This window comes from Miniopterus schreibersii (assembly GCF_964146895.1).
Source record: "Miniopterus schreibersii genome assembly, chromosome: 4".
NCBI lineage: Eukaryota > Metazoa > Chordata > Mammalia > Chiroptera > Miniopteridae > Miniopterus > Miniopterus schreibersii.
The window spans coordinates 65,874,692-65,900,447 of NC_138105.1; the positions used below are offsets into that span (position 1 = coordinate 65,874,692).

At 54.4% G+C, this 25,756-nt stretch overlaps 1 protein-coding gene across 6 annotated transcripts; it reads left to right on the forward strand.

Annotated features, from left to right (window-relative positions):
- Window positions 1-116: 116 nt before the first annotated feature.
- Window positions 117-25,397, forward strand: FZR1 (fizzy and cell division cycle 20 related 1). 6 transcript variants are annotated; one of them, XM_081133878.1, is made up of 14 exons: window positions 117-371; window positions 15,325-15,445; window positions 16,502-16,627; window positions 16,739-16,802; window positions 16,886-17,013; window positions 17,683-17,765; window positions 18,178-18,361; window positions 19,142-19,207; window positions 20,008-20,110; window positions 20,254-20,438; window positions 20,627-20,860; window positions 21,232-21,336; window positions 21,920-22,021; window positions 22,301-25,397. In XM_081133878.1, the coding sequence occupies exons 2-14, from the start codon at window positions 15,377-15,379 to the stop codon at window positions 22,340-22,342; spliced, it is 1,491 nt and encodes a 496-aa protein (XP_080990004.1). In that variant the 5' UTR covers window positions 117-371; window positions 15,325-15,376; the 3' UTR covers window positions 22,343-25,397. The 6 variants fall into 6 exon arrangements, with proteins under 6 accessions (XP_080990004.1, XP_080990003.1, XP_080990006.1 ...); XM_081133877.1 differs by having other exon boundaries at window positions 160-371; window positions 21,920-22,012; window positions 22,265-25,397; XM_081133880.1 differs by having other exon boundaries at window positions 160-371; window positions 21,920-22,012.
- The last annotated feature ends 359 nt before the right edge of the window (window positions 25,398-25,756 follow it).

Sequence of the window (25,756 nt, forward strand, 5' to 3'; positions counted from 1 at the left end):
AGCTGGGCTTCCTGTATGGATTCGAATCGTAGGCTACGTCACGTCCTCCCGAGATGCCCAACGCGCGCAGGCGCAGCCCGTGAAGTGGGCGTGGCCCGGGGGCGCGGAGGCGTGGTGGCGCGTGGCAGCGGCATATAGCGCGCCGGCGCGGGGGGGGGTGGTGGCCGGCCGCGGGAGCGCGCGGGAGGCCGCCGAGCAGCGATCGCCGCCATATTAAGGAGCGCGGAGCTGCGAATCCCTTCTGTGGCGGCCGCAGCCGGACCGGGCGGGGCTGCGGACAGCGGAGGCGGTGCGGCTCTGCTCCGCTCGGCGCGGCGCAGCGCCGGGAGAGGCGGGGCCGACGGAGCCAGCCGGTGACGGGAGCGAGCCAGGTGAGGTGGCCGGAATCTGTGGACCCGCCCCCCGGGCCCGAGCCGCGACCCCCGAGCCGGGCCTGGCGGCGGCGCGGACCAACCCAAAGCCCCCTGGAATCGAGCTGACGGGCTGTGCTGCAACCCCCAAGCTAGGGCCCTCCAGGAGGCGGCCGGACCCCCGAACACCCTCCCCCGCAAGCCGAGCTAGGCCCAGGGTGATCTCAGCATCCCACTACTTTCTTAACTCGCAAATCCGAGCCTCACCCCTAAACCCGGCCCTGAGTGACCTTGTCCCCAACCCAGATTACCTTCAGCCGTCGACCTCTCCTCGCAGTAATCAACCGCAACCCTTTTATAAACATGGGGCCGAGCTCTGTCCCCCAAAGCAAAAAACAAGGGAACCTCCCCATACCACCCCCAGAACAGCGGGCCCAGCCTCTAATCTGTACTTTTCATCTCTGGCTTGTCAAACCCAGGTCTTCCAAGTTCGGACCATCCCAGCTCGGGCCCTTTCCAAATTTAAACAGCCCCCCATAGCTGTTGTGACTCAGGCTCGAACTAGCCCCCCGCCCCAATAAAATTCGTCTGAGCTCTGTGTACTCTGCATCAAGTAGGCTGAGGTGTGGAGACTCAGTCTGTCTGGGCGCCCCATTGTATTCACCGCACCCCTCTCCACTCCTGACACATAGAAGCTCTTAGGCAAGGCGGTTTGAATGCATAAATACACCCCCCACTCCCAGACTCTCTGCTTTCTAATCCTCCACCCTCCCAGCTTGACCCATCCCAGCCACCCAGGATCCAGCTCTCCCATTTTGGCGTTGACCCCACCAAAATCTGAGGTGGCCTGTCTATGCCCAGCTACTCTGAGCTCCAGGATGGGTCCCTCTCTCCTGCAAGCACAAGACACCCACCACCCTAGACACCCCCACCCCTCTAAGTGTGGAACACCCTCTTCAGCCAGAGCTGTTTTCTCCCACTAAAAACTGTGCCCCCCACTCCTGCATTGGTCCTGCACGGTCTAGACCTTGCCCCCAACCCAATGCCTGAGATCCGCCATTGTGCAGATGTCCAGTCTAAACCTGTTTTTCCCTGTTCTATTCTCCCCCAAAATCATCCCCTTGTTCAGGGTGCCTCTCAGGCTAGGAACTAGATCCCCTTACCCCAGTCCATCAAGTGATGTCCTTATGCCTCTCACTGGTGAGGCTGTACTCACCACCACCCCCATCTTAACATAGTTTTGTTTTCAATTATAGTTGACATTCAATATTATACTAGTTTCAGGTATACAACATAGTGATAAGACATTTATATACCTTATGATCTCTCCCAAATCTGGCCCTGTGTGGCCTCCACATCCTGAACCCCCTGCAACCCATGACTTCCCCCTCCCTCCCACACACCCTCCACAATCCTTTTGTAAATAGCAGGCATAGCTTTGCTCCCCAAAAGCAGCCCCTTCTACTTCAGCCCCAGAACAGCAGACCCACGCCCAAACCTGTGCTTTAGGAACTAGCCAAATCTGGTACCCATCTGGCACCAATCATAGTTACTACAATATTATTGACTATATTCCCTGTGCTGTATGTTACATCCCTGTGACTGTTTTTATAACTGGCAATTTGTAGTTCATAATCCCTTCACCTTTTTTTTTTAACCACACTTTAAATGAGGACTATTCACCTAAAGAAAAACCATCCACCCAGAGCATACATAGCCAACCCCCTGGAGTGGAGACAGGTGGGAGGGACTTTGAAAAGAAGGAGGTTGGGTGGTCTCCCCTGGAGTTGGGAGCAAGATTTGCATACTGAGAGCTGGTGAGATCCTCTGAGGGCAGTCCCCAGAGTGATACATTGTCTCCTAGTTTGTTTATTGGACAGAGCTTCTCGTGGACCATCATGGCCTTTGATGTTGATGGCCCCTTCTGTTTTGGCAGTAGTGTACTGGCATTTCATTCTGGACTGAGAGTGGAAGCAGGTGTGCTGGCCACTACCTTCTTTGTGTAACAAGTGAGGTTGGATTGCTCTGGGAGAGTTTTGTTAAGGATTTGGGCCGGCTCCCTCCAAAAACCAGGGTTCTAGTCCTTGGACAGTTCTTGGGTCAAAAAGGACAAGTGGTTTGCTGAGGTGGGGGCAGTTTCTCAGGTGTCTGTGCTGGCCAGCTCTCCCCCTCAACACCCCCCTCTCGAACCCATGTCCTGGCTGGTGGTGGTGGCTGTTTGGGGCTGGGGGAGGAGTAGCTGGAAGCAAACAGGAAAACCTAATGAGGCTTCAGAAGTAGCTCTGCATTGATTTCACACTGGCTCCTCTGTTTCAGCAGAAATCGCCCACCAGTGCTATTTATTGGAATCTCTGGCCAGGCAGGTTTTGTACACTTGAGACTCCTGAGTTTGAGGAGGTCTAAAGTCCACTCAGGGACTCCTGGTTGGTGTTGAGATCAAGGGACTTGGTCTTTTAGGAACCAGCCAAATTGCAGTTCCTCTGTAGTTTTTCTCTTCGAGAGCAAAAGTTCTCAACTGGGGACATCTGTGGTTGTCACATTGGGGTCTCCTGGCATTGAGTGGGTGGGAGCCAGGGATGCTGCCCAACACCCCATAGTGCCCAGGAGAGCCCCTCACAGTGAATGACCTGGCCCCAGTGTCAGCAGTGCTGAGGGGAGAGACCCTAGACCAGATTTTAGACTGAGCCCTGGGAAGGCAGGGCCTTTGTCTCCAGAGCCTGCATAGAGGCTGGAGCTGGAGCACGATGACTTGAGTGGGTGCTGAGAACCAGGCCCATTTTGGGGTTGGTACAGGGAGTCAGCAGAAAGGAGTGTTTGGCGGCCCTTTTTCTGCCCTGAGAGCTTGTGGTCTGTTTTCTGTCCTATCACAGGCCAGTGGTCACCACCCTGCCCACCCCTCATTCGACCTCCCTGAGAGTTTGGCCACTGCGAGGGCCTGCCCATACATGTAGATAGGAGCTGGGCAAGTCCCAAAGCTCCTCCCTACAATGCACAGACATCTGTTGAGCACTGAGACCAAAGCTCCCCCTTCCTTATGTGGCACTCTTTCCAGGATGTTTGTTGCCCTTGATTGCCATACATCCTTGTGTTTTTGGCAAGTGCCTACTTTCTCCTGCCTCAGTTTCCTCATGTGTGAATGGAGTGACAGAACACACTGTGCATTGTTTTACTTAACCATTCAACCGTTATACATAATAAGTGATCCCTCTCCCCAAATAAAGTAGAATGTAGAATCCACTCTCTTGGCTTCCTGTGCATTATATCTGTCCTTCTCCTTCCTTCACTGGCTCTCCTTTTTATTATCTTATTAATTTTTGTTGTAACAGCTTTATTCAGATATAATTCTAATGCCATACAATCCACCTATTTCAAGCGTACAATTGGTGGTTTTCAGTATGTTCACAAGTTTGTGCGTCTATCACTTCTATTTAGTTCCAGAACATTTTCATCAGCCCAAAAAGGAACCCCTTCCCCTCTCCCCAGCCTCTGACAACCACAGATCCATTTTCTGTCTCTGGATTTGCCTGTTCTGGACATTTCACATAAATGGAATCACACACTATGTGGCCTTTTGTGTCTGGTTTCTCATACTGAACATTATGTTTTCAGGGTTGTAATGTGTCAGTGCTTTATTCCTTTTCATGGCTTAATAATATTCCATATGGATGTGGCACATTTTGTTTGTCCACCACCAGTTAGTGGCACTTGAGCTGTTTCCACCTTTTGCTTTTTGTGAATAGAGTTGCTATGAGCAGTTAGGATCAGATTCTTGTGTGTTGGCCCTTGTTAATCTGGACTCAGATGCCTCTTTGCTCCTGTGTACATGTTCCTTGATGGCCTTTCACCCTTAACTTCCTGTCCTTGTTTGCTGCTGGCACCAAAAACTGACTCCTGAACTCCAGGCCCACGTAGCCAGTGTCTCTGTCCATCTCTCCTGTGCACCTCTGGTTGAGTGTCCAGATGATGTCACTCTTTCTTCAAACCTGCCCCTCCCCCCTCCTGCCTATCCTCTCCCTTACAACCCCAGCATCACATGGGTCCCCTCCTCTTTATACCCCCCATCTTTTCAGGACCACCTGCTTTCTCACCTGGAGAGGCAGGCACCTCCCTGGTTCCCTTGCTGGCCACCACTCTCCCTAGCCTCCACACTACACCACTGCCAGCCAGTAAACCCATATCTGATCATGTCACTCTAAACTTCTGGTCCCTTTCCCACCTCCCTGCCACCACACAGCCCCAGGAGACTGCCCTTTTGGCCTTTCTACCTTTCCCTCTTCCTGCCCCAGAGTACTCCATGCACCCAGACTCCCCAAACTGCTTGCTGCAGGGTTCTATAAAGCTACAGGCCATTCTTTCTGGACCCCATGCCTTTTTGTACGTGCTTGTCCCAGATCAGATTGGATTCGGGAACCACTGCTTTGTAACTCTCAGGGAGGTCTTTTCCTACGGGGCATGATAGCCCCTGCAGAAAGGACTAGGCTACATTTGCACTGTTTCCCATAATAAGGAGAGGCCAGCTGAGTGGAGGGTAGAAGGATGGTGGCAACAAGGGGAAGGGTAGATAGCTGGATGAAGGGTATTTGTCTCTCTGCACTTCCTGAAGGGCTGACCCGCTGAGAGAGGTTAGAGCTGGTCTATGGAGCTTGCTGGTCTATGGAAGCAACCATTTCCCTAAGGATTCCTCTAAACCAGAGGGTCTCCACCAGGAGTGATGTCTGGAGACCTCTGGTTATCACAATGGTATGCTCCTGGCATTGAGTGGATGGGGCCCAGGGATGTTGCTCCACTCGCCACAGTGCCCAGGATGGCTCCCCAGAGAATGACCCATACCTGATGTCAGCAGTGCTGGGGGGGTGGGGAGTAGAGGAGATACCCTGCCCTAAAGATAATAGGTTTTTCCTTCTGCCACTTCCACCTTGGACCCATGGATGGGAACAGCAGTAAGACAGACTGAAGAAGCATTTCCTGACGTTCAGGCTGCTTGTTAGAGGGTGAGCTCCCTTTCCTTGCAGTTGTGCAAGCAGATGCAGAGTTGTGAGGGCTTCAGGAACCTGATGGGTCTTAATCTGATCCCCTCTAAGGCCCCATCCAGTCTTGAGAGTTGGCCCTCTGATATCAGTCACAGTTAGGGTCACATAAATGATCAAAAATCATTTGGGTGTGGTGCCCAAGTTGATATTCTTCCTTTGTATGGGGTTTGCGTCCTTTGAGTTGCAGCAGACCCAAATGGCCTTTCAATCTGAACATTTCGCCAGGCTAGACTGGGGAGCAGGTCCTCTGCGGAGCAAGAGGTAGGGACTCACCTCTCTTTGGGCATCATTTCCAGGGCTTAGAGCGGCAGTTATCACCTGGGGTGGGCACAGCCCCTGCTTCCAGCAGTGTCACCATGGGTCCAGAGAGGAGGTGTTGACGGAATTATCAGTCTCTGGTCTGTGAGCCCTGGGGGACAGCAACTTCAGGCCTCTACTTTCTAGCTCCTTGCTCAGCATCTAGGACCACCTGCACATGGAAGGTGGGAGTAACCATCAGCTCAATGAGTAAATGAATGAATGAATGTGTGCATGCTGGAATATGCTCCTCAGGGGCCCTCACCACAGGTCCCCAGAATAACTTGCCTTGTGATGATTCACATCAGCTGTCCATGAAAGGTGTGCTGTCTCCCTACTGCATGCTTTTGCTTTTGTTAGCAGTAAGGGGACGCTAGCTTGTGTTTCCTCTGTGGAGTGGGACCACTCCCCTCAAAGATCCCAGGTTGTGCTTCATCTGTTCTGAGGCCAGGCATTCAGTTCCAGCCTGGAGTCCACATCTGTAAGACCACAGCCAGTCCTCCTGCCGAGCAGCCCTGTTCCTCCCATGTTCTTAACTGAGGACGGACTCTTGGGAACGGCTGTCCTTTTCACCTTTGGTAACAGTGTGGGAGGAGATGGGGTACCACCTTGCCACCTGGCCTGCAGCTGTGGCCACCAGTGTACTTCCCATGCCACACAGTCCAGGCACGCTGTGTGGTGGAGGAGTAGGAAGCAGGCATGACTGGGGCCTATAGTGTGCCTGTCATTGGGCCCATGGGAATAGCCACCACTTCCTAGCATCTCCTTTGGGTCAGGCACTCTGCTAGTTGCTTCACAGAAGTTGTATCCAGTTTCACAGCAACATAGGCAGCATTATCTGCTTATCCCCATTTTCTAGATGAAGAGACAGAGGTTCAGAGAGAAGTTGCTTGTCCAAAACTATGCAGCCTATAAGGCTTAGATCCAGTACTCAAAGCCAGGTCTGTCCCTTTGCAAAGCCTCCCTTCCTCCACTACACACTGCATAACCGGCTGACCAGCTGTACAGTATTTTGGTTTGTTGTAGCAGAAGGGAGGGAGCCTCTAGGGAGGCTGGACACAGGCTTGCCTGACCCAAGGCAAAAGAACAAGGCCAGGGACTCTTCTCCCAGCCTCCCAGATCCAACATGAGCAGAAAATTAGACAACTCATTGTATCTGATTGGGTCTTTCTCAGATGGGACCTCTCCACCAACCCCTTAGAGAATGGCTGGGAATAAGATGACAGCCCCTGGGCCCCTGGCATGATTCCCCACCTTTCCTAAGAGGGAAGGGCTGGTTCAAGGCCCATAGGTAGTCTGGGGGTGCCTAGAGCCACCTCCTGGCCTCCCGGTTCCTCCACCTGTGTGTACTTTTCTCCAGAGGTTTCAGGGCCCTGTGTCCTAAAATGATGCTTCCTGGGGAGCCCCCAGTCATTTGTCATCATGACCTCTAATTGGATGATTCCTGCAGGAAGTGCCTGGTAGAGATTCACACATGGTATAATGAGCCATTCAGGACAGTCCTTTGAGCTTTAGACTACTGGTTCGCTCCATGCTGAGCCTGGGGACCCTAACCTGTGGGAGCATTGTGACCTGAATGGTCATAGCAGGTGGAATTCCAATACCAGCTCCATCGCCCACCAACTGCCAGTGCCCCGAATTCCTTATTTTGTGAAATGGAGAGATGGCTCATCCTTGGGGACAAAATTAAATAAAGCATGTTAAATGCTTTGAGCTGTGCTGGCTCATGGAGGGGTGCAGGTGGTGTTTGCCACTGTCATTGTCCTTTGTGTTCTGATGGTCTCCCCACGGGACCAGGAACAGTGACCCAGGAGCCTGCACAGGACATGGCCAGGCAGGTGTTCACAGGCTCTGGCTAGCGGGCTTTCTTCCCCTACCTTCTCCATATCCCTCGTGGGTAGCAGGTGCTACCTGACTGCACTCACTGTTGGCTGGTGCAACTTCCCCCCAGAGTGACGGTCACCTCACCCTCACCTGGAACGATTCTGCTCCCAGTGGACCCTGGTGATTTCTGTAGCATTTGTGGTTGTCACAGATGCTTCTGGCATTGAGGGGTGGGGCCAGGGATGCTATTCAACTCACCGTAGTGCCCCGAATGGCCTCCCACAGAGAATTACTGGATTCCAGGGTCAGCAGTGCCGAGGGGGAGACGGTAGTGTAACCCATTTCATAGGTAGCACATTCAGACCACAAAAGCTCTGAGTCATGGCAGATGTGTCATGGGAATGTCTCATTTCCTTTGGTTCCTTAAAGAGCCTTACAAAATATAAAAACAGTGGGCACCAGTTTTTCGAGATAAGCAAGACCTTGAAGGCCTTGAAACTTGGCTTCAGGAAGCAGAGTGTTCTGATCCTGGGGGCCTCGGGCCTACTGTGAACTCATAGGACGTATGCCCGAGCCATACCCAGGCCAGACAGGAGGCCCCATGTACCTAGAGCACTGCCCTCCACAGCCATGGCCCCTCTTGAGGAAGCCTTGAAGACGATCATGACGTACTGTATGCTGTGTCATTGTTCTTCCCCAAACAGGCCCTTCCACCTTGTTTTCTCATTTGTGAGGTGGCGGAGGCCAGTGGGTGACTTGTTAAGATTAAAGCTCACCCACCTTGTTGCTCTTCACATGGGACTCCAGGCCACTGCTGGCTTCAGCTGAAAAAAGGACTCGCAGGTATTGGCACAGGGTTGTCTTCAGGCTCCTTTGGCCCTGCCAGCTCCAGGGTCAGCCCACACATGCTGTGTTGTCTTACTCAGCAGGTAGCACTCTGTGGCCTGGCCCTAGATTAGGTATCTCGGTACTTATGACACCGGGGCTGTGTCATTCTCTCTGGGGCCATCCTGGGCACTTCTAGGGAGTTGAGCGGTATCCCTGGCCCCCACCCACTCAATGCCAGGAGCACTCCCTGTCATCAGACCATAGTGTCCCCTGGGGGCAGAGTCACTCCAGTGAGAACTGCTGGTTTATACTTAGAGCAACCTCTCATCCTTAAGTATTTGGTGAGTGGGAATCATGTGAATCTTACAGGACGGGTGAGGCTGGGGTAACCAGGAATGGCAGGGACAGCCCCCTCAGGAGGGTGCAGTGGGCCACTGGGCAGCTAGGTTGAAAGCAAGCTCCCTGCTTCATTGCTGCCTGAGTTGGCCTGGCCAGGGTACATATGCAGATTGCACTGAAGGGCAGCCCCCAGATTGCCAGGTGGTCCCTTCCATATAGCCCTAGCCATGGGGGGACCTCATCGCTGCCCTTTCAGGTGACTGGGGTTGTGCCCCTTTTCCTGAGGGGCAGGTTGAGACTTGTCTGAGGCAGTGGCAGAATGCAGGCCTCCTGTCTTTCATTCTGGGAGACCAGGGGAAAGAGGAAGCCCTCCTCCTCTTTAGGGCTGGCTTGGTGGGTGAACAAGACCCCCAATGACAGTACTCTGCAGAGGGGACAGTGGTAGTAGGAAGCCAGGCAACCAGGGCTTTGGCCACCTCACCAGACCAGGGACACCAGCCTGTAGGTGGCACCCTTCAGGGCAGCAGGGCAGGTATCTCTCCAGGGCCAGAGTTCTTGCACTGCTACCAGCTCTGTCCTCACCCCCCACCCCTTCCCCAGTCACAAGACCTTGTAGATTATGCTAAGTGACTATTCATTAACAGAGAAATCATTACTTTCTCTAACATTCACACAGCAAAGGCAGCACGTTGTTCAGGTGCACAGCCAGTTGTGCCCCTGCCACTGAGACTTCTGGTCTCATCCTGGGCTTATGTAGTCCCAGCTGGTTTATTTCTTTGAATAGCTAACACTTTCCCATGACACAGAATTCAAGAAGTACTAAATTATGAGCCAGGGGAAGCAAGGCTTCCTCCCTCTCCTGACCCCCGTCCACTAGTTCCCCTCCCCAGAGCAACCTCTGCCAGAAGTTTGTTCTCCAGCCTTCCACAAATTGCTCACTCACACAGTGCTGTTCTCACAGGCAGCAGGACCCCAAAACCCTCAGATCTGCTCTTTTTACTTCAGTGTCTCCTGGTGGGAGAAGAAGCCCCGCCCTTAAGGTAGCCCTCTAGGTCATTTCTCATGGTCTGTTCTCATAAGCTGTCTGCACAGAACAACTATGTACACAGGGTTTTGCACACACATGCCCAGAGTTGCTAAGGGTAAATTCTTAGAAGCACTGCATCAAAAAGGATGTACTTTTTTAGATTTTGCAAGCAGTTGCCAAACTGCTTTCCTTAGAAGTTGTACTAGTTTCAGCTGCTGTCAGCAGTGCGGGGGAGCAACCCCCATGCCTCCGTGGCAAGGGCGTGTCACCTAATCTCAGAATCACTCAGGGCTGGGAAGTGGAAACTACCTTCCCTGACTGTGAGGGTGAGTACTTTTTCCAGGAACAGTTATTCATGTCCTATGCCACTTTGGTCTATCTTCAGGGTGGTAGATATTTTTCTTAGTTGTCTTTTTTTATTAATTGATTTTTAGAGAGAGTAATAGAGAGGGAGAGAGAGAAAAATGTCAGTATGAGAGTGAAACATTGATCAGCTGCCTCCTGCACACCCTGTACTGGGGATCAAGCCCGCAACCTGGGCAGGTGCCCTCACCAGGAATAGAACCAGCAACCTTTGGATGCACAGGATGACACCCAACACACAGAGCCACACCTGCCTTAGTTGTCGTTTTTTAAAACATTGTTTGTGGTTGTTTGCCTTGCAGACACTTTTCATTTCTCCAGCAATGAATTGACCAGAATTTTCTCTTACAGCTTCAGAGTCTTTTGTTCTTCAGCAGTGTAGCAAGCAGCAATCTTAGAGGAGGTGGGTGGTGGTGGGGAGGTGGAAAGGGAGGGTTTCCAGGCTGGTGCTGAAGTGCCGGTATCCCCTGAGGAGGTCCCAGTCCTTGGACTTAGGTAGTCTTCAGCTCTCTGGAATGAGCCAGTCTACAAACTGGCTGAGCTCCGGGCCTTGGTTCCAAGGTCGGGCTGGAGCAGGGTCTCTGGACTGGTGGGCAGGCCTGGTTGTGTGTTTGTTTCCCAGGGTCATGCAGTTTAGGTGTGAATTTGTGGCTGATTGGACCTGCTAGGTATCACTCTCCTGAGATCTTAGTCTTTGCCCATCTCCACCTTTGTCTATCTCCACCTTCTCATCAAGAATACCTGGTGAGGTGTGTGGGGGTGGGGTGCTCCCGAGGGTAGAAGGTCAATTTAGAAACAAGATTGGCATCTGCACTGGCCAGCAGGAAGGTTCACCCCATCAGGGATGTTATAGGTCAGAGCCTGGAACGAGTTAGTTCTGGAGCCCCTTCACCGTGCCTGCACCCCGTGGGTCCCTCTGTGCTTGCCTCATCTTGGAGAGACCATCCCAGGCTGGGTGCTGGGATCAGTGTCCCTCTACCACCACTCCCTCCAACTTGCCCTTAGACAGCTGGATGTTGGAGCCACTTTTTTTTTTTTTAAATATCTTTATTGATTTCAGAGATAGAAACATCAATGATGGGAGAGTCATTAATTGGCTGCCTCCTGCATGCCCCCCACTGGGGCTTGAGCCTGCAACCCGGGCAAGTGCCCTGACCAGGAATCGAACCACAGTCTCCATAGATTGATGCTTAAACTGCTGAGCCACACCGGCTGGGCTGGAGCCACTTTTTAAATGTGCTTCCTGACAGCAGGTGCCACCACCGGAAATTGTTCCTCACCTAGTTCCATGTTTCTAGCCTGCTTCCCCTGATACAAAAGAAGCTCAGGAGTGTGGGACCATGTGCATCTTTGCCTGCTTAATCCCAAGCCTCTGGGCAGGTACTCAGCAAATATATGTGTTGGCAGCATGAAGATCCACTGCCTCTCTGACAGACTTAGGGATCTCGTAAGTCAGGGAGGTAGGGAGTGGGGGTTAAGGAGAGACAAATGAAACAGACGGGTTTGTTCACTATCCACAAGACTGGACAGAGAGGCCTATGTTGAGCATAAGCATCTCAGGTACCCTCTCAGCAGCCACCCCCCAGAAAGATCCATAAAAGAAGGCTACAGCATGGTCACTGCCTTCCTCTGCCCTACCCCAGTGTGCATCCTGTAGCGGCTATAACAAGTCACCGCAAATTTGGTGGCTTAAAACAACAGAAATTTATCTCATAGATCTGAAGGTCGAATTCCAGCAGGGGGCTAAACTCAGATGTGGGCAGGGCTGGTCCTTCGAGAGGCTCCAGGGGAAAATAGTTTCCGGCCTTTTCTAGCTTCTAGAGGCGCTGCATCCTGGGCTCTTGGCCCCTTCCTCCATCTTCACAGCCAGCAGCGCAGCCTCTTCCATCATTCACTCTGACCCTGATGCCTCTCTGTTATAGGGGTGACACTGGGCCTTCCGGGGATTCCAGGACCATTCTCTGTCTCAGGGGCTTTGACTTAATTTCATCTGCAAAGTCCCTTTTGCCACGAGGTGACATGTCCACATGCCCACATGTGGGCAGCCTAGAACCTCTCTGGCCCTCAGCAGCCGTCTAAATGGCGAGATGCCACCCACCACACGGGCTTCTGTAAGCGGCCACATCAGAATGTAGTGGATAGACAGGGGCAGCTGATCCGCTGATGACAGGAGGGTGTGCCACTCAACATTTGTTCTGGACTCAGATTCAGCACACAGCTAGCTATATGGCACTTAACTTCTTAACCAGTCCTGGGAAACCAGTCTCCCACTCTGTGTCTCTGAGATGACTGCAGCATTTTGGGCTCTGCTTAATTTCTTTCTTTTTTTAAAATCCTCACTGAGGATATTTTTCCCATTGCTTTTCAGAGAGAGTGGAAGGGGGAGAGAGAGAAACATTGATATGAGAGAGACACATGGATTGGCTGCCTCCTACACACGCCCCAACCGGCGCCGGGGATTGAGCCTATAACTGAGGTACATGCCCTTGGCCAGAACCCAGCCCGGGACCCTGCAGTCCTCAGGCAGACTTTCTAACCACTTAGCCAAACTGGCTAGGGCTGCTTAGTCTGATGTGCAGAGTGTGTCTAAGCTATTGTCTGGGGTCTGCTGTCCTAAAACAGACCAGCCCTGCCGGTGTCAGCGTAGTGCCATTGGTCTGTGAGTGGAAGTGATCTCCATGGGAATTGAGCTCATCTGGGCCAAGAGGTTTAGACGACTGTTACCCACAGTGTGACCAGTCCCCGCAATGAGGCCCCTAGGGTTTTTTCCTGGGGAGGCCTCTCATTCCCCCAGACCCCCTGGCCCTGAGCCTCCTTGCCTGAGGAAAGCTAGCTACTGACTTTGTCTGGAACAGTTCACTTTCAGCAACAGTGGCTGAGTGGCTTGCAGCAGGTTTGGAAGCCTTGGAGAGGGGCAGCTGCAGAGCACAGGGACCAAGGCATGGCCTCCACCCTGTCTCTGGAGGGCTCACTCTGGTGGGTGGTAAATGAGGCTCTAGGCAGGGCCAATGGGGGAAGTTAGCCAGCCTCTCTGAGCCTTGTGGGGTTTTTTATCTGCGAAGAGGGAGGACAGACAACTGGTCAATGTCTGGGAAAGTGCCCAGTGATGGTCGGAACTTACTAGAATGGAGCCATGGCTGCTCTGTTTAGTGTCTGGCCCGCTGTGAACCCCATTCACAGGATGCTTGCTCAAAGTGGACCTGGAGCTCAGTTCTGGTTTGCATGCAGAACTGAGATGATTTGGGCCCGCCCTTGGGAAACTATCCTTTTGAACAGGTGTCTCTACCTGGGACAGACTCTCAGACAGACACAGGCATCTCTGTGTCCCAAGTATGGCTGTGCTGCCACAGGAGTGGTCAGGTGTGGTGAGGGCACACTTGGGGGCGGGGGGGTTGCTGGGCAAGTCCTAGGCTTTGGGGGAATTCTGGAAGAGGAGGGAGGAGGCAGGTACATCCTGGGGCAAGCCAATGGGTGGACCGTGAGCTAGGCAGGGCCGGGCTGGGCTGGCAGGAAGAGGAGGAGGTTGAGGATGTGGCCCCAGCCCCCAGACAAAGAAGGCCTGAAGGAGGGAGATAGCCATCATCAGCCCCTTCAGGAAGAATGTAGCCAAGAAGGGGGTGGCTGCTCCCAGAGCTTTACCCAAGATGGGGGGGGACTAAGGTGCTGCAGTCCCACTTTTCTCATCAAAGCAAGAGGCCTGCTGTCTGGTGAGGTAGGAGACAGTGGGGCTCGGGACTCCAAGCTAGCACCGGCTTGGGGCTCCAGGTTAGCACAGGCTCAGAAGAGCCCTGGGCTGTGGAGGGAGGGCCATGGACACACTGGGTGTGTTGCTGCACCTTGCTTGGTCTGCACATCCTCATTTGCACAAGGGTGTGGGCACCCAGTTCATGATGCCATGCCGGAGGAGCATGAGTTAAAACATGCAAGCCCGCTAACGTGGGATGTGGCAGGGACACACTGTGGTGACCAATGGCTGTGTTCTGCATTTCGACCAAGTGTCTGGCCTCAGGACTGGGCCACATCAAGGCAGCCCCATGTATCCAGTAATGAGAGGTGAGAGACAAGGACCTGGCAGGCTAGAGCTGGTACTTTAGCCACACAGTATGCATGGTCTCTGTGATTGGCCCAAGAAGTCATCAGAGACATCATTTGGGAATGTGAAAATAGAACTTAGGCAGACCTGCCTAAATATCTCACAGTGTGGACCTTTGGGCTCCAGACAGAGGAGTAGTGAGACAGTAACTTGCGAGGGGGTTCTAGGGTGCAGAGCTGGCCCAGAGCAAGAAGCTGCAGTCTGCTGAACCTCTTCTGTGCCATGCTCTGTCCTGGAAACCTGCTTTACCCTCCATGTTCTGCAGTGCCTTGAGAGGAGGCAGGACTGGCAAACATTTTCTTTTGAAAGCAGCTAGAGGTGTGGCTGTGGGTCTGGTTTTTCCTTGGGCCCTGGTTTCCCATCCCCACTGTAAAGAACAGTCCTTCTCTCTGAGGCTGCCACTCATCTATGCCCCATCCTGGAACACACACAGCCCTGCTCTTCCCTCTCTAGAATGTTGTCCTCCTTTTGCTGGTGATCTCTCACTCCACTTCCTCAGAGAGACCTCTCCAGTTGGGTAGAGCTCAGTGGGAGCTGGGTGGAAGCTGGAGGCTGATTTCCCTGGGCCACGACCTGGTCTCCCTGGTCTTGTCCTAGGGCCCAAGTGCCTGCATAGGGCCTGGTACCCAGTCAGCTCTGGCAGATGCCTGTGGAGTGGATTGACCCACATCTGTTTTGTGCATCAGGACACACAAGCTGCCCTGCTGAGGAGGAATCCTTGCTGGTACCACCCCAGCCCTTGCCCAGCCTCATGCCTCCCTCTTGGGGCCAAAGAGCAGGGACATGGTCCCTTGGATGGCTAATGGTCTCAGAGGGTCTGAAGTAGGAAGGCAATGAGATGGGGGCCCTGGGTTGGAGGAGTCAGGGAACCGGGGCAAGCCCTTGGGGGGCAGGGATGGAGGCAGCCTTGCCCTAGCAGAACAAAAGTGAAGGGTCCTGTCAGAAGGTTCCAACAGAGGAAGTAGAGAGGAGTCCTGTTTGTCCTGGTTGTATCTCCCTCTGACTTCCAGGGCCTCTGGGGTATGGCCAAGCCCGAGCTCTGGTCTCCTGGTAGGGAGGGCCCCCCACATGATAGGGGAACTCGGCCATTCCTGAGGAACACCCTGTGGTCACTAGGTGCTGGTGGGGGCTGCTGCCCACTGGTGCTGAGCTGTCCTGCCCTTTCTCCTCCAGGCTAACTTTGGCGGGCTGACTTGGCTGGCAGCCATACCTGCCCTGCCTCACCATGGACCAGGACTACGAGCGGCGTCTCCTTCGGCAGATTGTCATCCAGAACGAGAATACGATGCCGTGTGTGAGTACCCAGTGCTCACCCCTGCCAGTGCTGGCCTGGCCCAGTGGAGATGGTAGGGAGATGGGGTGGGGGGTGTGGTTGGCCACAGGGCTTCAGCCCTCAGCAAACGGAGGTGCTGTGCAAGTGAAAAGCCACCAGAGCTTCATTGCATTTCCCCTCCTCCTGCTGGTGGCCCCTTATTATTTTCAGGGCCTGTGCCTCCTGGTTTGCAGGGGGCACCAGTTCTTCTCCTGAGGCCCTAGTTAGGACTGGCTTGGGGATAAGGGGATGTGAGCCACCTTTCCATTTTCCCAACAGGGCAGTGAAGAGCCCAGTATCATGAAGCTGGGGTTCAGTCCTGGCCCCACAACCTGTGTTGGGACCCAGGAGTATATGGAGCAGGGATGACAGGGCTAAGGTGCCTGGGGAGGATCCTTCCTGTGTCTTCTAGCTTCTGGTTTTGCCAGCAATCCTTGACTTTTAGACCCATCACTTCAGTCTATGCCTCATTTTCACATCCCCGTTTCTGTGTCAGTGTCTCTGACTCTTAAGGACACTGAGCATTCATTTTAGAGCCTAGAACTTCAACATATGCTTTTGGGAGACACAGTTCAACCCACAGCAGATTACTTATAGATTAAGGACATTCGCCTGATAATTGAGTCAGGTCAGAGGGTTAGCTGGAAGCTATGTATCTGCCTTCGAGTTTTGGTTCAGGTTGTTGGGTTATTGTTCTATGGGAGAAGATCCCCATGTGCAGGAAGTGGAGGTGATGGGGCAACAGGTTCTCGGTGCTCAGGGAATAAACTTACAACTTCCTGTTCCCTGTGATTACTTAGAAATAAAGCCACCTCGAAGTGTGCTAATGTCTCGGACTCTGTTGCTCCCTGGCCTCTTTCTTCCTCACAAAGCTGCCAGCAGCGTTCAGCATATGAGTTATTTACCCAGATGTTTTACCAGTGCCCCTTGGGTTTGAAGATTGAACCCCTTGTTCAGTGGCCAGAGGCCAAGTGCAGCAGGCAGGGTGCGTCAGGCTGGAGTTCTAAGGCACCCAACCCCACCCTGCCATCCTTTTAGGTCTCAGAGATGCGGCGGACCCTGACTCCTACCAACTCCCCCGTGTCCTCCCCCAGCAAGCATGGGGACCGCTTCATCCCCTCAAGAGCCGGTGCCAACTGGAGTGTCAATTTCCACAGGATCAATGTGAGGGCAGAGGACAGGGAGGGTCGGGAAAAGGACCACTGACCCTAAAGCCTGGGGTGGAGCCAGGCCATTCCAGCTCACCCCACTTTCCTCTCCCTTCCTCTCCTGCAGGAAAATGAGAAGTCTCCCAGCCAGAACCGGAAAGCCAAGGATGCCACCTCGGACAATGGCAAAGGTCAGGAGTCAGGGCCCCAGACACCCTTTTTCACCCCCTCGCCTGATCCCACCATAGCCTCTCAATGTGTTTGGTTCCCGCAGATGGCCTGGCCTACTCAGCCCTGCTGAAGAATGAACTGCTAGGGGCCGGCATCGAGAAGGTGCAGGACCCACAGACGGAGGACCGCAGGCTGCAGCCTTCCACGCCTGAGAAGAAGGGCCTGTTCACGGTGAGCCTGCCACCCATGCCCACAATGACTAATGCTTCCCACTGGGGATAGAGGTCCCTGTCCTCCATAACTGACCCAGGCTCAGCCCCTATCCCTGGCTTCCTGTGCTGTGTGGAGGCTCCTTCAGGACACCAGCCTCAGCTTCCCTGGGCTCCTCCACACACCAGTGTGGCTGGAGCCTTGAACTCCAGAGAGGGTGGGAGAAGGCAGGGCTAGGCCCCTTTAACCCCAAGGCTTCCCCTGTGGCCCTCCTGGGCACCTGCTGAGACAAAGGTTACTCTGGGGCAGGTGCTGGGTTGCAGGATGAAGGGGCAATGGTTTCAGAAGTGCTGCCCCAAAGAACATGTCCAAGCCATCCCAGGTCATGGGGGCCCCTGGCAGTGTTGGAAAAGAGCATGGCTTCTGTCCCTCAAGGTGGCTGAGGGGCTGGTGGCTGCAAGGGGACAAGAGCATGTTGGCAGTCATGGCTGAGAGGAGTCCTGGTTTGCTTCTCTGAGTTCCCCGGAACCCAAGACATCCCCAGTTAGAGGTCCTCCTGGTTAGGACAAATACCACCCCCCTACTCTCCCACCCAGCCATGAGCTCAGGGCACCTAAGCTTTGGGTCTGAGGTTTCTGAGCTCTGGAGCCACAGTGTGCACTCAGTAGGTGTGTGCCCACCCCCTTCCAGTATTCCCTCAGTACCAAGCGCTCAAGCCCTGATGACGGCAATGACGTGTCTCCCTACTCCTTGTCACCAGTCAGCAACAAAAGGTGAGTCAGGGTCTTCAAGGGTGGGGACAGGGCTGGGTGGGCAACCAGGCAGTACATGAGGGCTGCAGTTAGTCCTAGGACCCCTCACTGGGGCACACTGTCAGCCTGAAGGTTTGTGTCCTTTCTGGGGTAGGGGGAGTCAGGGAGGCTCTCTCAAGGAGGTGCCATGCAGAGGGGACAGCATGGCTGTCGAGGCTTGGGGTGGCCAAACACCCAGGGGCAAGTGCCCATGGGGTCACCCATGGTTTTGGGGTCACCCATGGTTTTGGGATCACATGGGCAGAGGGGCAAGATGAGAGGGAAGAGATACACCAAGAACTAATGTGAACCAGGAGTAGTAACATTAGCCAAGGAGTAATGATAACCATGTGACTGATTGACAGAAAATCACCATCTTGGGCTCTCCCTACAGTCAGAAGTTATTGCGGTCACCACGGAAACCTACCCGCAAGATCTCTAAGATCCCCTTCAAGGTTCTGGATGCACCCGAGTTGCAGGACGACTTCTACCTGAACCTGGTGGACTGGTCATCTCTCAATGTGCTCAGTGTGGGGCTGGGCACCTGTGTGTACCTGTGGAGTGCCTGCACCAGCCAGGTGGGTGCCCCAGTGTCTGCAAGTGTGTGTGTGTGTGTGCGCCTCGGGTGCGGGGTGGCTTCCTCCAGCACCTGAGCTGAGCCAGCCCATGTGAAGAATGAGTGTGGCTAGGTGCTCCAGGGCCCACGGCAGCACCTGGCCACTCTTTCACCCCCGAGGCCCACCCTCCAAGTGCAGACTGGAACTCGGGAATAGTCAGCAGGTGTGAGCGGAGGCCCCTATACCCCTCCTGCTGTAGGCTGTCTCCTGTGATGACGGGTAGTCCCTGCTCCCTGCCTGAGTTCGGCCTTTGCCCGTGTCTGCAGAGGAGGGGAGATGGGTGTTTGGGCCTGCCTGAACCTGGGGGCTACCCCACCCCACCCTCAGCACTCACTATGAGGTGCTGCTAGGCCCACTGTGGGCTCAGGCACTGCCCACCAGGGCGGGACATTTTCAGAGATTAATGCAACTGGGTTCCCTGCTGGAGAGGGCTGCCACCTGTTGGAAGAACCCCCAGGTGTGTGATGCATCTATGTGGTGCCCTCACCACCTGAGCATCCCTCCCCAGACTTTGTAGTCACTCATTCCTGTGCCGGCATGTGTCCCCTTGCAGCCTGCAGCCTCCTGGGCACTCCAGCATCATTATCTCAGGTGCCAGCTCTAACACCAGTGCCCGTAGGCCTGAGGTGTGACTGAATGAATGAATGAACAGATGGATGAATGGACAAATGGACGGTCGGGGCCTTGAAGGATCAGCGGGCAGCATATCAGCTCACACCGACTGCTCCCTCCTTCCCCCAGGTGACGCGGCTCTGTGACCTCTCTGTGGAAGGGGACTCGGTGACCTCCGTGGGCTGGTCTGAGCGGGTTAGTATACAGGGCTCATTCCTGGGCTGGGCAGGGGAACTCTGATTGGGCCATGCTGGCAAGGGCCCTCCACAATGTTTGGGGGCTGGGAAGACCCAGAGTAGCCAGAACCCAGCCTGGAGGTCTTTTTACTTAATCCGCACCCGAGGATATTTTTTCCATTGCTTTTCAGAGTGTGGAAGGGAGAGAGAGAAAAGAGAAAGAAACACTGATGTGAGAGAGAGACATCAACATGGTTGCCCCTTGCATGCACCCCAACCATTGTGAGCCAGCAACCGAGGTACATGCCCTTGGCCAGAATCAAATCTGGGACACTTCAGTCCTCAAGCCGACTCTCTAACCACTGAGCAAAACCAGTTAGGGCCAGCCTGGAGGTCTTATTCAAGCTATAGGGTGATGTCTGCATCCCACCTGTTCCAAGCTTGGTAGAGAGTGTTACAGTGACATGGTTGCTGGCAGGACTTCCCCCACAGAGACACAGGATTAACCACAGGCCCCAGAGAGCCCCTCCCCAGCCAGGGGGCAACCCAGGTTCAGACAGGCAAGTCCACACATTGAAATGCATGGGTCTTAAGTGTGTGGGGGCTGGATTTTGACAAACCCAAGCATTATATGACCATCTCCCCAGTAAGTTCCAGGTCATGGCAGGTGTCACCTTGATCTGAAGGGACACACATTAAATATATTTTAAAGAAATGGCCCCAAGGCCCTGTAGCAAGGAGCAGGGAGGAGAGAACCCAGAGAGGCTGGGTCCCCACACCTGGGCCTGATGCCTGCTCTTGCCCGGGTCCTTGTCCTAGGGGAACCTGGTGGCTGTCGGCACGCACAAAGGCTTTGTGCAGATCTGGGATGCAGCTGCGGGAAAGAAGCTCTCCATGCTGGAAGGCCACACAGCACGTGTTGGTGAGGAGCCCAGGGTCCTGATGGGTGGGTGTGATTCCAGTGTGTAGGAGTGATTCTAGACATGAGGAAGTGATCATTTCCAGTGCACCCTGTTTCTGAGAAGCTAGGCCTTGGCCTCACCCTGCTTTCTGCCTGGCTTCCAGGGGCGCTGGCCTGGAATGCCGACCAGCTCTCGTCTGGGAGCCGGGATCGCATGATCCTGCAAAGGGACATACGTACCCCGCCCTTGCAGTCAGAGCGGCGGCTGCAGGGCCACCGACAGGAGGTGTGCGGGCTCAAGTGGTCCACCGACCACCAGCTTCTCGCCTCAGGAGGCAACGACAACAAGGTAGACACCCTTGGCCCCTCACTGACCTGGCCTTCAGATTATCCCACCCACCTGGCCAGCCCTCATCCATAGAGCAGGGGTGACAAGGGTGTGCCCTGAGGGAGGACCATGACAGGTTGGAGTGAAGTCATTCATCCTCCCCCTGGGGGCCACAGCAGCTGGGGGCCTCACAGCTGCTGCCCCCCTAGCTGCTGGTCTGGAACCACTCGAGCCTGAGTCCTGTGCAGCAGTACACAGAGCACCTGGCGGCCGTGAAGGCCATAGCCTGGTCCCCACACCAGCATGGGCTGCTGGCATCCGGCGGTGGCACAGCCGACCGCTGCATCCGCTTCTGGAACACACTCACAGGGCAGCCGCTGCAGTGCATCGACACAGGCTCCCAGGTGTGCAACCTGGCTTGGTCCAAGCACGCCAACGAGCTGGTGAGTGTCATGGCAGGGCCCTTGTGGTGTGCACGAGAAGGTGCAGAAGCAGGAGCTCTGGGCCCCAGCAAGCCCTTCCCTGGGGTCTTGGGGTGAAGTCAGGCCCCTGCCACCCAGGTCAGTCCAGAAGTGCCTGCCCCTAATCTGGGTGTCCATGCCTACTGACCACCAGCAGAGGCTGGCTGAGCTCTGGGTACAGTGTAGCTCCGTCACCCTCGTCATCAACCAGAGTTTGGGGGCAAGGGGCTGGGCGGATCCAGGTATCCTTGCTCTGCAGTGGGTGCATCAGGGGGAGTGGATGGCTTGCGTCTGAGCCCTGGCATCGTGGGAGAGGAGCCTCAGGTTCTGACAGTGCCTTCTCTATCCCTCAGGTTAGCACGCATGGCTACTCACAAAACCAGATCCTGGTCTGGAAGTACCCATCCCTGACCCAGGTGGCCAAGTTGACTGGGCACTCCTACCGAGTTCTGTACCTGGTGAGTCTGCACTGGCAGGTCCCAGACCCAGCACTGGGCCCCTGGGAAGGCAGGGTGCAGAACCAGCTGGCAGCCTCCCCATCTTGGGTCTATGGGGTGGGGGGTGAGGTCATCCAGGACAGCTCCCGTGTTCTGTTTTCAAACGTTGGTTGTGTTATCACTTTGGATCTAGTTTCTTGAACTCCCCAGCCTTGTGAGGAAGGACAGCTGTGCCCTCCTGAGAATCTCCGCACATGAGTTTGTCTTTACAAAGAAGCACAACTAACCCCCATCCAACTACTCAGACAATCTCTGAGGACAGTTTACCAGATATATTTGCATATGCCTGGGGACAGGAGCCCCTCCCCAAACACAGTCCTTTCTCAAGTGTTTTTCTCTTTCCAGAAGAAATGTTCTGTGCTTAAACTGTTGTATCTTTGCCGAAGTGCACAGAATAGACCTACCCTCCTGGGTAGGGGCTGGGGTGTCCTATGTTTTTGGGTTTGGTGGGGGCCTGGCCCCCCTGCGCCTGCCCCCCATCATTGGCTCCATCCATGAGGCCAATTGCAAGGCACAAGGACAATGGGGATCTCTCCTGCTGCAGGCCATGTCCCCTGATGGAGAGGCCATTGTCACTGGTGCTGGAGACGAAACCCTGAGGTTCTGGAATGTCTTTAGCAAAACCCGTTCAACAAAGGTAAAGTGGGTCGGTATCAGCGCCAGGTGTTCCCCCATGCACATCCCCTCAGCTATCCTGGGGCCCGTCCCCCACTGCCACCTGAGCAGCCCTGCTCACCAAACTACTATAACTTCCCCCTGAGTCCCTCTGCACCACCACCCCCCCACCACCCCCGCTCCTGCATCACTCTGCACCCCCAGCCAGGGCACCAGGGAACAATGGTGCCTACTCATGCTCCTCCTCCTGCCTGACACCTCTGTTCCCCTCCAGCTGCAGGCTCAGCTTTCTCTCCTGTGTACCCTGCAGGAATCTGTGTCTGTCCTCAACCTCTTCACCAGGATTCGGTAAACCACGGGCCCAGCCATCAGGGCAGAGGAGCACCACCTGTCATCACGTGCATGACCCTCCCTCCCTGCACATGTCCCCAGAGGAAGCAGCCGGGGTGGGCGGGGAACCGGGCCCAGAGAGACCCTGAAGATTCTCATTAAAGCCTGATTGCGAACCCTTTCAGCGGTGTTTGGGGTGGGGATGTTGTTGGGCACCAGCAGGTACCAGGCGCTCTGGCTCCCTTCACACTGGGTGGCCCTGTAGCCCCAGCTCTGACCGTCTACACTTGGATGGGGATGGACGCCTCCTTGGACCCCCACCTGCTTCCCTTTGTGTCCATCATCACTTTGTTGGGCTGCATGCTCTTCCGGAAGCATGGGTTCACCACTACGGCCACCACCCAGGCCTGCGACAGGACAAACAGCTGGATGCCAAGCCGGTCAGCCAGGGGAGGGCCCAGCAGTAGGATGGTTCAGGTCAGCCCATGGATCCACAGGACACTCCTGATAGGTCTCTTTGCGGCCACTTCTGCTGTCCCTGTGCTGGCAGCCATCCCAGTGACTTTGCTAGGGGCCAGGCCCCAGGCGGGCTGTGCACCAGAGGAGGTCATCTCAAGATGGACTTGTTCGAGGAAAACTGAAGTCGGCCCACTCATCGTCATGTGCTTGCCCTGACCCTGTACTGTCCTTGTCACTAACAGGGACACAGCTGAGCTCTGTCACCAGCAGGACTATGGTTCCTACGGCTTGCTGGGTGAGCAGATCTAGGTGACCTAAGGGTGGTATCTAACCCTCCTTCCCTGCTCCTTCCCCATCAGGCCATCCCATTGTATCCTGTCAGCTGTGCCTATGACCTCAGTTTAGACAGGGAGGAAAGCGAGGGGAGGGGGCAACCACTGGTCCCCCAGAAGCTTTCCAGGTTTCCCCTGACCCTGTCCCCATCCTGTCCTCTACCCAAGCTGTACCTGGACACCACCTCACTTCCAGACCTGGAGAAATTAGAGGGGGAGAGGTGAACCCAGGTGTGGCCAGGGGCCTGAGTAGCGCTTCCCATCCCACTACCCCTCAGAATGGGGGACAATGACAGGAATTGGACTGTGCAGAGCAGGCCTGGGGCAGGGTGGTGATCACTCTGGCTCTGCTTCTAGGCCCCACTCCTTTAGTGTTCCCCCTGCAATTGGCCACACGTGTGCATGTGTATATATGTATTTGTGACTTTTCTTTGGGTTTGCTTTGTGGTTTGTCGATGAGTCCCAGAAATGTTTAAGGCTAGCCAGGGAGGGGCATGGCCCACCCACTATGCCTAGGGGTGACAGGGATTAGCTTTTAAAGCCTTCATTTAGGAGGGGTGATCAGCTAACCCTGCTTGGACTTGGGGAAGGGTGGGACCCTGCCTCCCCTGCCCCATCCCAGCATCTGTGCCGCAGCCTTGAGCAAGGACAGTGTACATAGATGTATTTTGATTGGTCGATATCTTGTTTTTGTTTGAGTCTTTTTTTGAATAAGAAAATGGTCCTTCCATACCACACCCTCACCCTGTGCAGCTGCCAAAGAGCCCAGGAGCTGGCTCTGTGTGTAGGACCCGTGCCTGGGAGTTGAGACAACAGAGAGGTTGAGAAATGTGTATTCCCCTGCCTCTGAGTCTGGTGGACTGCAGAGTGAGCCTTATTTCTCATCTAATACAGTATAATATCATTGTCATTAAACCAGATGTGGGCTCATGCACGACTAGGGCGAGCTGGCTGGCTGGTCCCTGGCGGGGGTGGCTGACAGTTCCAATCTGCACATACCCAGGGCCCCAGACCAGCCTGAATGTCACAAACAGGTGGTGAGCAAACTGCCCTGGGTGAGCTGTCTTTGAGGGATGCCAGTGTCCTTGACTTTGTGGTCTAATGGGGGTGAGGGTGACCCCAGTCCTTGCAGCCTAGCTGGGAAGAGGTGCCCACAGCGCTTGGGTGGTGGTCTCTACGTGCAATGAGGAGGGCCTGTTGGGGGGGCTGCACACTGCACAGGAGCTCTCAGGCAGGGTAGGCACTGCTGCCACCTCCACCTGACATGACTGAAGTCAGCAGCAGGGGCATTGCCCACCCAGCATCCGCACTTGGGCAAGGTTGAAGGGTGGGGTGGGGTGGGGCATGGTCTGTCAGGCGTCCTTTGATTATTGAATGTAGCTTTTTCATAAAGGGGAAAGGGGAGTTAAGGGTGAGGCAGAGGCCAGTGCAGCTCAGGGCAGAGACCAGCAGACCTTGCAGCTGCCCATGACTGGTGGAGCACCACAGACCGTTCCCTTCAGGTGACAACAAAGCAGACCAAGTCCCAAGACCAGCCCTCATGAAGCTTCTGTTGGATGTGAGAGGAAAGTGTGTGTTGTGACAGAGATAGGAGGCTTTAGGAAAGGACAGTTTTGAATCCAGGGCCTGTTACAAACCTGATGTTTGAGCAAGGGCTCAAAGAAGAGCAGGAGACACCTGGGCAGAGGACTTTCCAGCCTATGCAAAGGTCCTGGGCAGGAAGGTTCCTGCTGTGTTGGAGGAACAGCGAGGAGGCCCTTGTGGCTGGAGCAGAGTGAGCAGGTGAGGGGAGAAAGGGAGGAGGTGAGGGAAGAGAGGGGCCCGGGCCTCGTGGGTGGGCTGTGGGAACGACCTGGGTCTCTACCCTGAGGGAGGTAGGAGCCCGTGTCCTGAGTTGAAAAGGAAAAAGATTGCTATGTGGAGACCTGACCACTGGTGTATGGGTGCACAGAGGCCACCGGGGAGGCTCTGCCAGGCCGGTGATGACATGACTGGCCAGGACCCGGTGGAAATGGTGAAAAGAGGGTAGGTTCTGGATTTTGTTAACTTTTTAATTGTAAAATATGCATAACTTACTGTTTACCTTCTTAAATTGAACATTTCAGTGGCATTTGGTGCATTCACAATTTTGTGCAAACAGCACCTCTAATTCCAGAACATTTTGTCACCCCAAAAAGGAAACATCTTTGTTAGCAGTCACCTTCGGCCTCTGGCAACCATGAGCCCACTTTCTGTCTCTGGATGTACCTGTTCTGGACATTTCACATAAATGGAATCACACAGTGTTTTTGTGTCTGGCTTCTCTCACTGAGCATCATGTTTTTAAGGTCCACCCGCATTGTAGCAAGTGCCAGTGCTTCGACTCCTTTTCATGGCTGAGTAATATTCCAGCAAAGTGGATGGGTGACATTTTATTTAGTCAGTGGGCATTTAGGTTTTTTCCACTTCCTGGTTGTTGTGAGTCATGCTGCTGTGAACATTCGTTTGCAGGTTTTTGCTCTGATGTATTTTGGAAACATGAAGGACTAGATGGGGGTTTGGTGAGAAAGGAAGGATTGGGGACTGGCCATCCTGGCCTAAGCTTCAGAAACTCCCTTTGGGTCAGAGACCCCCATGTAGAGATATGGGGCAGGGGGCAGAACACT